Source organism: Bidens hawaiensis, unplaced genomic scaffold (genome assembly GCF_021521415.1).
Source record: "Bidens hawaiensis isolate Kalapana, Puna unplaced genomic scaffold, B.hawaiensis_p1.1 tig00068701_1, whole genome shotgun sequence".
Classification (NCBI taxonomy): Eukaryota; Viridiplantae; Streptophyta; class Magnoliopsida; order Asterales; family Asteraceae; genus Bidens; species Bidens hawaiensis.
In genome coordinates, this window is record NW_027502128.1 from 33,297 (window position 1) to 46,397 (window position 13,101).

The following is a 13,101-nucleotide window of genomic DNA, read 5'->3' on the forward strand; positions in this document are numbered from 1 at the left end:
TTCGATTATAAGGGTAATCTCATTTTAACATAAAAGTAACTTCGTCTACTTCATAAACAGTTTATTAACTTTTCTCTCTCGATCAAAATTCAAAATGTTGATCGTTTTGATGCAAATAAAAAGTAAATTGATTTACATAAAACAAAAGATAGAAGTTAAGGGCATAACATAATTTGTCACATTGACGTTATATGTATATATTATTATAGTTCAATAATTTGCTTTAAGATATACTTAAAAAATGGAAAATAATATAATAAGTATTAAGAATAAAGAAAAAATAACCATTTTCGGAACTCAAAGACTTCAATTTAAAAAGAAGAGGGTACTAGGTTCAAGTCTCACGCCATGACAAAAAAAAATGTTTCCTCCTTTGAAGGTGGTCTCCAATGCTCGAGGAGTGAAGATGATGGGAGTGCACCAATAAACGACAGTGATTCAAATTAGCCGTTAGAAAAAACCATCTTCCAAACCCTATAAATATGATGCTCTGGTGCTCTCTCTTGTATTTTATTTAACTACCATAGACCGGAATAGTCTTCTTCACCATCTTTTCTCTCTAGATCTTTTTTCTTCCATTCTCATACAATGAAACTAGACCAAGATCATGAAGGCGGTGACATGTGTAGAACCATCAAGCTCTCAACAAAGGCCACCGGTAAAGTAGACCCCACCGGCGATGAGCTATATCCACCTATCAACTTCGCCATGGTCGATCACGGTATCTACCGTTCCAGCTATATCCACCTTAATATGTTAAGCTCGAGGTCGAGCTTTATAAAAAATTTGAATATAAGTTCGGCCCAAACTCATTTAAACTCGACTTAATTTGTGATTTATCGATCTAATCTCCGGTAATAATGCATGACTCATTCTGTTTATACTCATAGTTTTGACCTTAATAGCTAGTTTCATCGAGCACCTTTGATTTATAGAAAAGTAAATAAAACTTTAAAAGTACAAAATATTTTGGACCGCCAACATTTGTTTGAGAAGTTTGAAGGACAGTGAAGAAAGGCAGAAAGCGACCAACAGAAGTACGTGGTGCGTAGGTTTCGCACTAACAACAATCGACAAAGCAGCATATTCTGAGAATGTTCTCTTTAGCATCCTTTCTTTTAAAATTAAAAAAAAAAAAAAAAGCATTTATCATGCAAAAAGAAAATACATTATTTATATAAAGTAATCATTATATACCTTATTAATCTTGGTGGTCGGTGTCGGCTAGGGACAACAAAATTTAAAATCCGAATAACCGATTTTCAAACCGATAACACTCTTGGAGTTTGCATTAATGTTTCCAATCTCTTATCTTTTGATTCTTTTCATTGAGTTCAACACCGTGTAATTATTTAGCATTAGTTTATGAATGTGTGTATTACATAATCATGGTAGTAAAAATCGCGTATATGTTCCTATTAGTCGTTGGACGGTACCCATCGACTAGTCACCGAGTAATCGCTATTTGGTCATTAATTAAAAAAGAAAATTTTATATATAAAATTTGATGTATGTATGAGTGGGTAAAAGAATATGTTTTTAATGTTTGATATTGTGTGTATTAGTCGTTTTTATATACCGTACACGATTACTTTGTGAGGTTTTATGTTTTAGGTGTTTGGAGGTTAAAGGAGTTAATTTGGAGTATTAGAGATAATAAAGAGTCAAGCTATAGATTAATGAAATCAACCGGAGGCTTGGAATGGATCATGTTCGTCAAGAAAATGAAAAAAAAAAAAGAAAGAATTAAGTTCAGGGACTGTCGTAAGTTACGGCCTGGCCGTAGCTTACGACCTTGACGAGGCATAAAGAGAGGCCGCAAGGCAGACTTTGGAGATCGTGAGGGACTTTTGGCCACCGTAACGACCACCTGGACGCACAAAAGGTTGATTTTCACGATTTTAAGGAGTATTTAAGGCCCGTTTTCACATTAGGTCAAAACTTCTTCATATCCTAGCAGCCTTGAACAATTTTGTGGTTATTCTTGACCATCTGAACACTTCCCAACCAAGATTTCATCCATGGTGACTCTTCCAAACATCAAGTTTACCGTATTTATCACGTTTCTTTGGCTAAACATCTCTAGTAATCACCCCCCGGGTTTAGTATTCTATGTATTAACTGATTGATTTGGTTTTGTTCATTTATTGAGAGTGAGTTTTGTTTGTTCTTATGACTTTATGAACTTATCATGTGAGATTGAAAATTAAACTGTCTGATTATTATCTATCTTGTGTTTCAATATCATAAGGTTCATGGTTAGGATTTCATGACATGTATTACTTGATACATCTTAGTTAGACGGGTGGTCTAGTTAATAGAACCCATAAAGTTTGGTTTCCTAATATCACTTAAAATTATTTCACGTATAGAATCTCCGTTAAGGTTGTCTCAACGAACAAATCTAAGCTATTAGTTAAATAATGAATTTGAAACCCGGGGGTAGTTGCTCTTTTCCCATAATCGCTTACAATCAAAATTATATGCGTGCTAATTTTTTTCAGTATTAATCTCTTTCAAATCCGCTTGATCACATCGACTGTCCAAAATTGTTTAATAAAGATAATGAGTTTTACGAGCATTTACATTGGTTCCCTAAGAAGATTACCTTACTTGTCCGTACTAATTACTGATAATTAACACATGATAATTACTTTATTTAGAGCACGACATCGACATCAATGTTATTTGAAAATTTAAATGTTAATTCCAATCCAATAATCCTGATTAGTCATTAATTCTGCCCCACCGTCTGACTAGCGCTTACAGAGTTTTACAACACTTCATTATTGCATATATCGCAGGTGAAGAAGGCCATTGAGAAATAAAATATGAATGTTATGGCCCTGGTTGTCAAGTGGTATATTGAAACATAAGGTAACTTTGTATTGTTCATGTACTAATTATGTTGTGGTAACTGATATTGTGCACACCACTCTTTACCGGAAAACGGTTGATCATATAAGAAGATTTTATCTACTATTATACAAGAGTTAAATTTTCTGAAACCCCCCCCCCCCCCCCCAAGCCACCCAAACCCACTCACCTACCAAACCACCACCAATAAAGTTATTACCCAAAATCGTAACCAACCTATTATTGATCCCATTTACATAGCTTCCTAGTCAGTTACTATTAAGGATTAAGTTGACATGGCTCAGTAGTAACTTATTAATGAGCACACTTGTCACTGCTAATTAAACCAAGTTGCCATTGATGATTAATGATAACATAGTGCAAATAATCAATTGCTATTGAATATCATTCCCATGCAACATTTTAACAAGTATGCATATCCCAACAATTTTCAATGCATGCTTAACAAGGAAGATCATTTCTATTCCTATCAGGGACGTTGCCCTTGGTCCCTAGTCCCCACTAGGGGTGGTGGAAATCACCCAGTCGATCTAGAGGGGCGACGCCCTTGAAAACCAAAATTATAATATCAATAATATTTTCTTTCCAACTTGTTATTAAGTATCTCTAATTTTAAATAAATTGATATTGATAACACTGGAATCAAACATTATAGTCATCACGTTAACTATTCTAATCGCATCACCTTTGTTGAAGATGTCATGGCTAATTATCAGCCAAACGTATAGGGAGATGTCCCTATTGGTGTGGGACACTTGGATCAATTTTAATGTTGTAAATTTTACATATAGGATAGTTTCGATTGTATTTGATGACGTACAGGTTTTTGCTAGCGCTAGCTATTTGGTTAATCAGTATGTGGTCGATGTTTTTTTAACTAAAAAAAATCACACATAGTTTAATAAAATTATTATTATTATTATTATTATTTCATTATAATATTTTATTGATCAGCTTTCAAAGTAACATAATATTTTCAATCTTAATACAAGTGACTAATTTCAAGCTAGTATCACATAATTAGGTGTAGAAAGTTTTAACTATTGTTAGTTTTACAAGTAGTATGTGATTATAAAGATGAAGAAACACTAACCAGACCCCGGGCAGATTACTGGTAACCTTTGGGTTAGATAGATGTTTCCCACGAGGGGTTAGACCCAGAGAAGATGGTTCTTCTGATAACCTGCAAAACAGACACCGTGAGCTTGTCACTGAGAACGGGGGGGGGTTCCTCCTTGTGACCACCCTCCGGCGTGAGAATCAGACTAGATTGCTCTTTAAATATAAATGTATATTAAGAGATTGCTAGAGCAGATATCAGGTATAATATGATGATACAAGATAAGATGAGGTGGTCATACCATTTGTGGTATTTATAGCCGAAGGTAGGTTTCCAAGGAGGTGTGGCCGGCTGCAACAGTGTTCCTGTTCCACCAACAGTGGCCTACGCACGTGCCCTGCTGGTAGTTGGTGGGTAGGCAGCGGCTGATAGTGACCAGGCCTGCTGTGTACTATTCCTTTTCCACCAACTGCCGGCTACGCACGTGGTATGGCAGTAGTTGGTGAGTAGGCAGCGACTAATAGTGACACAGTACAGGAGCATGCTGCTCGCCATACTGTGGTCAATAAGCTGTCGTATCTTTAGTCAGATCTTTTTCCCATACCTCGTCAGGTACAGTACAGAAGATCTTCCCGTATCGTACGAACTGGCTTATTTGGGGCGGGAGTATTCCCCCTCCCGCCCTTGTGCGGGATTGTTCCCGGCTTTGCTCATTCCTTCAGGTGACACTGAGTGATTGAGAGCTAAGTGCCTTGTGCGTGTAGCCTTGCTGCGCGGGTGGCCTTCCCTGATGGCTTGTATCCGAGGCTGCGGGGACAGGCGGAGTCCTTCACCATTGGGAGGCATTTCCTGCGGGAACAGCTTGCGTACTGCGCGTAAGGACGTCATGTCTCTGAGCATGGTTGGTCCTGCGGATCCAGTTGGTTTCTGCGCAGAAGTCCCTCTTCAAGGTGAGTCTTGCGGGTCCAACTGGGCTCTGCTGGGACCTACCTCTTCAAAAGATTATAAATAGAACCGTAGTTATTAAAGTATGCAAATTGAATATTTGATACCGATGATGTGACCAGTACGGTTTTAAATTTCATTTTCGATTATAAGGGTAATCTCATTTTAACATAAAAGTAACTTCGTCTACTTCATAAACAGTTTATTAACTTTTCTCTCTCGATCAAAATTCAAAATGTTGATCGTTTTGATGCAAATAAAAAGTAAATTGATTTACATAAAACAAAAGATAGAAGTTAAGGGCATAACATAATTTGTCACATTGACGTTATATGTATATATTATTATAGTTCAATAATTTGCTTTAAGATATACTTAAAAAATGGAAAATAATATAATAAGTATTAAGAATAAAGAAAAAATAACTATTTTCGGAACTCAAAGACTTCAATTTAAAAAGAAGAGGGTACTAGGTTCAAGTCTCACGCCATGACAAAAAAAAATGTTTCCTCCTTTGAAGGTGGTCTCCAATGCTCGAGGAGTGAAGATGATGGGAGTGCACCAATAAACGACAGTGATTCAAATTAGCCGTTAGAAAAAACCATCTTCCAAACCCTATAAATATGATGCTCTGGTGCTCTCTCTTGTATTTTATTTAACTACCATAGACCGGAATAGTCTTCTTCACCATCTTTTCTCTCTAGATCTTTTTTCTTCCATTCTCATACAATGAAACTAGACCAAGATCATGAAGGCGGTGACATGTGTAGAACCATCAAGCTCTCAACAAAGGCCACCGGTAAAGTAGACCCCACCGGCGATGAGCTATATCCACCTATCAACTTCGCCATGGTCGATCACGGTATCTACCGTTCCAGCTTCCCGGACTCCGTCAACTTTTCATTTCTTACTGCCCTAGGCCTTCGCTCTATCGTGTAAGTTCATTGTTATTTGGTTAGAAAGTTGATTGATTGCCGGTTATATAATTAACATCACAATATCCGGCTGAAGTCCAAGAACGAATTGATAATCAAAACACTTACCAACACACAAGTTTAGGAATATGAACTCTCGTATTATTATAATCAAGAAAAACGAACTCAAAACTTGATAGCAATAAGTGTGACCGGAATTGGCAAATAAGTAATACCAAATACAATAAAACTCTTATTGCAATCTCATAAACTCATTACATATTTAATGAACAAATAAGTCCAGCCCGATCACCTTGAGCCTTATAGATGGAAATGAAATTAACAATAGAAGTTAATAGAATATTGAACTTGTGTTGTAGATATTTGTGTCCCGAAAAATATCCAGATAATAACTTGGAGTTCTTGAAGTCTAATCGGATTCAGTTGTTTCACTTTGCTATTGAAGGAACCAAGGTACGGGTGATATCGATTCTGTCAGGCAATTCCATGTTCTTAAATCTTAATTGATAATGTAAGTAGTTTGTTGTGTTTCTTCATGATGTTTGTCTAGCTGGATATAAGATACTTTGAGATCTGATCTGATGGTTTTCTTATCATGGCCATGATTACTTATTGTTTCTCGTACTGGTTATGGATCCACATTTCAATTATTCCACGGATTAATTGAAATAGTGTTTAAAATACATCATGTTTACTACTAGAACAATGAGTATCATCAGTCAGAAATCAAATTATCCACGACCCGATTTAGAGTATCACCGTTAACCACCTTCATGGGTAGTTATTGTTTCTCGTACTGGTTATGGATCCACATTTCAATTATTCCACGGATTAATTGAAATAGTGTTTAAAATACATCATGTTTACTACTAGAACAATGAGTATCATCAGTCAGAAATCAAATTATCCACGGCCCGATTTAGAGTATCACCGTTAACCACCTTCATGGGTAGTGGTTGAAGATTAAAAATCTTGTGATGCATGTAGTTTCCTATATCAAAAACTAGAATTATTCTCCTTAAAATATGAGATATTTGTGCTAATTATACTTTTTATCTTGAAGAGAGTCAAATAACAATAAATTACTAATTTTACAATAACTATATATGCGGCGACTAGGATAACTATACACTGTTTGAAGGTCCATAAATTAAGATTGGAAGAAAAATATTGAGAACAGGTTAAGCCGATGTGGACACTTGCTTTTGGTTTTAAGAATTAAGAGTAACAGGACAATGTTTAGAACTTTTTGGTACGTAATAAACACATGGACCTAATCGATTTTCATAAGGTGCTTGATGTACATTTTTTTGCTTTTGATTATTCATGGATCGCTCTTGTGAGGTACTTAATTTAGGTATAATATATATTTAAACAAATTTGAGAAGAGTTTCAGATGGTGACAAAGCGCATACTGAAATAAGAGGCAACGGACCGCTATATCATAACTGCCGTGAATATGTCTGATGACCGTCACTCTCCCTCTCACTTCTCTTCTACTCTTCTATGAACCGCACACTTTTTTCCACCCCTCCATCTCACATAAATAAGATGTGTGGCCCGGACGGTAGTTGACCAGGGACCTTGTGATCCCCCCCCCCCCCCTCTTTGTGTTTACAACTACTCTCTCTCCCTTCTCCACATTGGTGTCTATGGGGTCGTAAGACCCCATTGCAGATGCTCTAAATGTCTAAACATTTGTCATTCAAAATCAACATCTTTTAACGCAAGTAAAAAAAATGTAAAACATATTTTACTTGGGGTGGGAGAGATGGTGTTGGTAATCAAAATAGCAAATCAGAAATGAATATCAAGAACAAAAGATGGATACACAAACTGAAACTTTGATTAACATGATAAGAACACAATTGTCGATTACATTGTTCCTTATATATAGACAATGTGAACTGGTCGGTGCAACAAAACATGACAACGTATGGAAATAAGCACCGTATAATACTTATTACTAATAACCAAGAGACCCTTCCTAATTATAATATACAATTTTAATCCTAAACATACTTTATACTAATGACAATTATACCCTAAGTTTAGTTTAACTTCCACACTCTCCCCTTAAAGTTAAAGGATTTTTAGGGAGAAAGGAATTCCTTAGGGCTTCTATTTACCTTATTTTGGTCACATATATAGTATTAGTATTATTAGTATTATTCTTTCCATATATATAGTATTAGTATATTCTTTCCACATATATTATTATTATTATTACTATTACTATTATTATTATTATTATTATTACTACTACTGTTGAACTTTGATTTCCTTTGTATTGCTTTATACATATGGACTTTAGAGCTGAGGGTCTCTTTGGAAGCCACCTCTTTATCCCTTTGGATAGAGGTACGGTGTGCCTACATCCCATCCTCCCCAGACCCTACCTATAGCTTTGCTGTTGGTGGGACTTCACCGGGTATGATTGATTGATTGATTGATTGACTCTCCCCTTAAACTAAATTCAGTTTAAGTGAGCTCTTCATCCTTCGAGATCCAGTTGTTCTTCACAAGAGTGTTGACTCGTCATCCTCATGCCCGATAAGGTTTGCCTCCGCCTTTTTCTTCCCTTTTTGACATTCATGCCGAAAATGCCCAAGTTCATTACACTTGAATGTCTAAGACTGACGGATGTTTCATTACTCCAACTGCATTACCAAGTTCTAGAACTGCTCTTGACAAGGCTAAACTTTTATATGCAAATAGAACCATAAACATGTAGAACTATCAGATAATCATGTGATATCATCACAAGAATTGTAGTGCATCTACTTATGATATGCAATTAAACGTACCATTAGACAAAACTCATGTTCCCCATCAATACCATTTTGATTAGGTCCGGGTAAAGCGCACAACTAATGTTGGGATGACCTTGAGGGGTGGAGGCACGAAACCAGTGAATGATTGTTCACTATGAACAACTGAAATGTACGTACAAGGGGTACATCTAATAAATAGTTTGAAGATAAAGCTTAGAGTTTGAATTCAAAATTTATCTAATTTGCTAGGACATATTGTTAGGAGTTGTATATATAGAGATCTTCGTAAAGAGCTTTGGTGTGTTTCGTTCTTCACAATAATAGTGAAAAGATCAAGTTGAACGAGTTATGTTCTTATTTGTGTTCATCTAACTATCCTGTTGTTGTTTGTGTGTTTATCAAGATCTGGGCCAACAATCTCTGCTTTAGAATATAGATTCCCTGAAAAATAATATCTACAAGCAAGTAACCGATCAGGTATACGCTCAATATCTCTATGTGTTTTCATATTACCATACAGGAACCGTATATCGATATTCCTGAGGATACCATTCGAGAAGCATTAAAAGTTGTCATTGGTATTTACCTCTTCTTTTCATCGTGTCTTGTATGGAACTTAAAATGTAAGCTAAGTTGAATTCTTATGCTTCTCTATTTTGTTGGCAGATATAAGAAACCACCCTTTGTTGATTCATTGTAAAAGAGGAAAGGTATTTGTTTTCTTCTGAGTCCCACTGTTACTTATCTCTAATTATAAATAATAATATTCATTTATTTATTTTCCCTTAATCCAGCATCGAACGGGATGTCTGGTGGGATGCTTAAGAAAGATGCAGAAATGGAACCTACTTACAATATTTGATGAATACCAAAAGTTTGCAGCTGCTAAAGCTAGAGTCTCAGATCAGAGATTCATGGAGCTGTTTGATGCCTCTAACTTGAAGTGGTAAAGCCCAATTCCCATTACCCCGTTTGGGTCGGAATAAATTTGATTTCCGGGAATATGTTTAGTAGTTCAGGAATGATGTTTACCATTCCTTGAGGATTAAATGAGTATTATTATTATTATTATTATTATTATTATTATTATTATTATTATTATTATTATTAGGACTTTCATTCCTTTCTGTTCCTGTTGTACTTGGCTAGTTTGTTCTATGAATGCATTTGCTAAGAATTATTTGTCATTGTAATCTATCAAAAGGAATGAAAGTAAGTTGATCAAAATATATTTTGGATGTGTAGTTTCTTGTGAATCAATGAAAATGAAGAAACAATAACTTTCATCAGATCAACAGCCTTGACGCAAAACGGAAGCACAAAATGAATAGTTAAAGTTATAAATTATGGAAGTGTTAATTCCATGTGATTTAAGTAAATGATAACTGAAAATGAAATATAAAATAAAAAGCGTTTGATTCACTCTAGCAGAGGTCTCAGGTTTGAATCCAGTTTTCATTGGTTTCCACTTTCCGCATTAGCACATGAAGGCCACATGCCCCGACCAAGAGGCATTTACATGGTCGCATGAGTTTTTCATTTGGGTTTTCACGGAACCCAAAAAAGACATACGGAAGAACTTGGGCCAAACTGATGCAGTTTGATAAATATATGCTCTTCAAAGCCCAACCATACTTATGAGCCCACATGTAAATATATTTAATATTGCTTATTATTAGTTTCAAAAGTTTTCTGCATAGATGCAAATAATGCTGGTTTCTAACGTTATTTTCCTTCTTTTAGTTCAAATTTATAATCTGCATAATTACAGATGCTTTAAGCTGTGGACCTTGTGCTTTATTAAATATAGAATTGCTCATGACATCCTTGCAAGATTCTCTTTTATTTAATTCCCTTTGTGGAAAGCGAAGTCGGCAGAGGGTATTGTAGGCAAGGTTCATGGTTTTTTTAATGGAAGATTACCTAATGTATTATTGCATTAATAAGTGTTGACAACTTTATGGTCTGCTGATAGTGCTCACTGCTGCATGTTACCTTTTTTGAAGGCTCATCTGTTGCACTTTGTAGCAAGAAAACAATATGACCATTGTCCCACACCTTTTTACTAGTAAAGGTAGTAAAATAATAGGTAGTCAAACGGGTAGTTTCTGATATGGGTCGGGTGGTTGGACCAAATGGTAAATTTTTATTAAGGGTCGAAATGGGTCGAGCAGGGCGTGTCTAGTTAGAAATATTTTGTTCGGGTCAAAATGGTTTGGGTTGGGCCAAATGGATAACTTTTTGGTCGGGTTGGGTTGGGTCAAATATGTAATTTTAGAAATGTTCATATATAATTACAGGAGTGTCACCATTTCAATAAATAATTTTGGAAAGGTCCATATATCGTGGTGAAGGCGACGCTTTACCCATGTGAACTGTTTCATTATAAGCTAATGTTTTTTTTATTATAACCATTTGACTCGTTAGAGATAATACATAATGTGAACGAGATAATACATAATGTGAAAGAGCAGATAAAAAACTGCACACCAAATCTCAACTAATAATTAACTGTAAATGAGTACAATAAACTTTTGTCATAAAGCTATATCTAGTAAGCAGTAAACACACGATTTTCTTTGTAGATCTTCCATGCTGAGACCTCTTAAACAAATTAAAAAAAGAAAAAGAAAAAACAGAACAATTTATTATAATATCCTATTATATAAATCTCTCATTTAAAGTCTTAAACTGTTGCAACTGGACCCAAACCAACATTAGCTCCCACTGCTTTCATGGCTTCAAACCTTGGCTCCTTTGCCTGAAACTTCAAACCAGCATACAGTTTCATGTAATCATCAAACACAAATTTCGGGTATGCTTGTTCTTTCTCGGTCGGCTCCTTCTCCAACAATGTTGGAGCTGGATAGATCACAGCATCATTCCCAGGATTGTAAAAAGACGCAATCAACATTCTTGTCCCGTTTGTCTGAGCAATAACTCTGTGCATCACACTCTTATACTTCCCATTTGAAATCACCTGCAATATATATATCAGGTTATTAGTATCAGGGTTTAATTGTATTTAAAAAATAATAAGAAGAATAAAAATTGAATGGCTACCTCAATTTGGTCACCAAGATTAATGACAATGGAATGGCGCATCGGTGGAACATCCACCCATTCGCCGTCCTTTAGAAGCTGGAGACCGCTAACTTTATCATCTTGGAAGAGCAAAATGATGCCGCCTGCGTCGGTATGGGCTCGGAGGCCTTTGATCAAGTCTGGCTTCGGGCAGGGCGGGTAGTTACTAACCTTGGTTCCAAGTTTGGACCCTTTGATCCATAAAAGGCTTTCTTTAAGTAACCTTTCTCTAATCCAAGATTCTCACATAGCAAATCCAAAAGCTCCTCTGCTAGTTTCTCTAGCTTACCAGCAAAATCCTTCATCAACTGCCTGCATCATCATCATCATCATGTATTCATGTTCATAAATTAGATCAAAAAGCTTGTTATAAGTAGAGTGTGCATGGGTCGGTTTCCGCTTGAAACAAACCAAAAACCCAACTTTAGGCCTAAACTTTTATGTTAATTGATCAATTGATTATTACATAGTTAATACTTAAAACTTTTTAGTCATACTCATACCATTTGTTAATTTCTTATAAACTACATAAAACTTGTTTTCAATTCAGTTTGTCTTTTTTCAGTTTTTGGTTGATGCAAAACCAAAATCGAACTGAAAAGCGGGTTTTGTAAGAACCATAAAACCAAACCGTCAGTCTTTTATTAAATTCGATTATTTTAATTCTTCAACGTCGGTTTTAGATTTTGTGCACACTATGTTTGTTTGTTTATTAATTTATTTATTTTTGTTGTATATACAAATCAAAAGTTTAATTACCTGTATTCATCTTCAAGATCTGGAACCTCATACAGGTTCGAGATCGGAAGATGGCGTAAGAAGAAAGTGCTTTCCCAATCCATGTCAGTAACCTCAGCTTTCACACCTTCTAAGGCTTTGGCTGCCACCATTTCCTTAAACCTCTGCTCCATACATTTCTTGTAATGGTCCTTAGTCATTTTCTCCACTTTGTCAAGTAGTTCATGAGGAATCCCATGATTCACCAACTATAAACACACATATATATATACTCAAAATCACATAATGCTTAAGGTAAGAATTAAGAAAAGTAATATTCTTGACCGATATTTGGACTAAATTGTGCCTGTTTTTCCACATTAATATAGAAAAGTACCCGTAACATTATAAGTCAAGATATAGTCTTTCGGCATTTATTTTTAAAACGTGGGTTCGAATATTAAGGACCCACTTTGGCATCTAGATAGTAAAGCAAGGCTGCTAGGAGACTTATAATTTTGAATGCGAACTGCTAGGAAAAGCATATAACTTGATTCGTATCCACGGGTGGACCGACGCATTGATGCGGCTATCAGAAAATTTTGTGTTGCGTAATATTTGATGCTACTTTTTATGTACATGTTATTTATGTATATGATACCGATTAATTGAAATCTTTCAAAGATATTTTAGAATTAATATATATTTT

At 35.5% G+C, this 13,101-nt stretch overlaps 1 protein-coding gene and 1 pseudogene across 2 annotated transcripts; one reads left to right on the top strand and one right to left on the bottom strand.

Moving 5' to 3' along the window:
- The first annotated feature begins 5,451 nt into the window (after positions 1–5,451).
- Positions 5,452–9,585, top strand: LOC143605217 (inositol diphosphatase DSP1-like). Its single transcript, XM_077081421.1, has 5 exons — positions 5,452–5,817; positions 6,177–6,270; positions 9,112–9,169; positions 9,258–9,301; positions 9,386–9,585. The coding sequence occupies exons 1-5, from the start codon at positions 5,612–5,614 to the stop codon at positions 9,539–9,541; spliced, it is 558 nt and encodes a 185-aa protein (XP_076937536.1). The 5' UTR covers positions 5,452–5,611; the 3' UTR covers positions 9,542–9,585.
- Positions 9,586–11,251: 1,666 nt separating this feature from the next.
- Positions 11,252–12,661, bottom strand: LOC143605218 (1-aminocyclopropane-1-carboxylate oxidase 1 pseudogene; annotated as a pseudogene). The gene is made up of 3 exons (XR_013148462.1): positions 12,435–12,661; positions 11,655–11,987; positions 11,252–11,571 (listed from the first exon to the last, which is right to left on the bottom strand). The product of XR_013148462.1 is annotated as a 1-aminocyclopropane-1-carboxylate oxidase 1 pseudogene (transcript).
- Between the last annotated feature and the right edge of the window lie 440 nt (positions 12,662–13,101).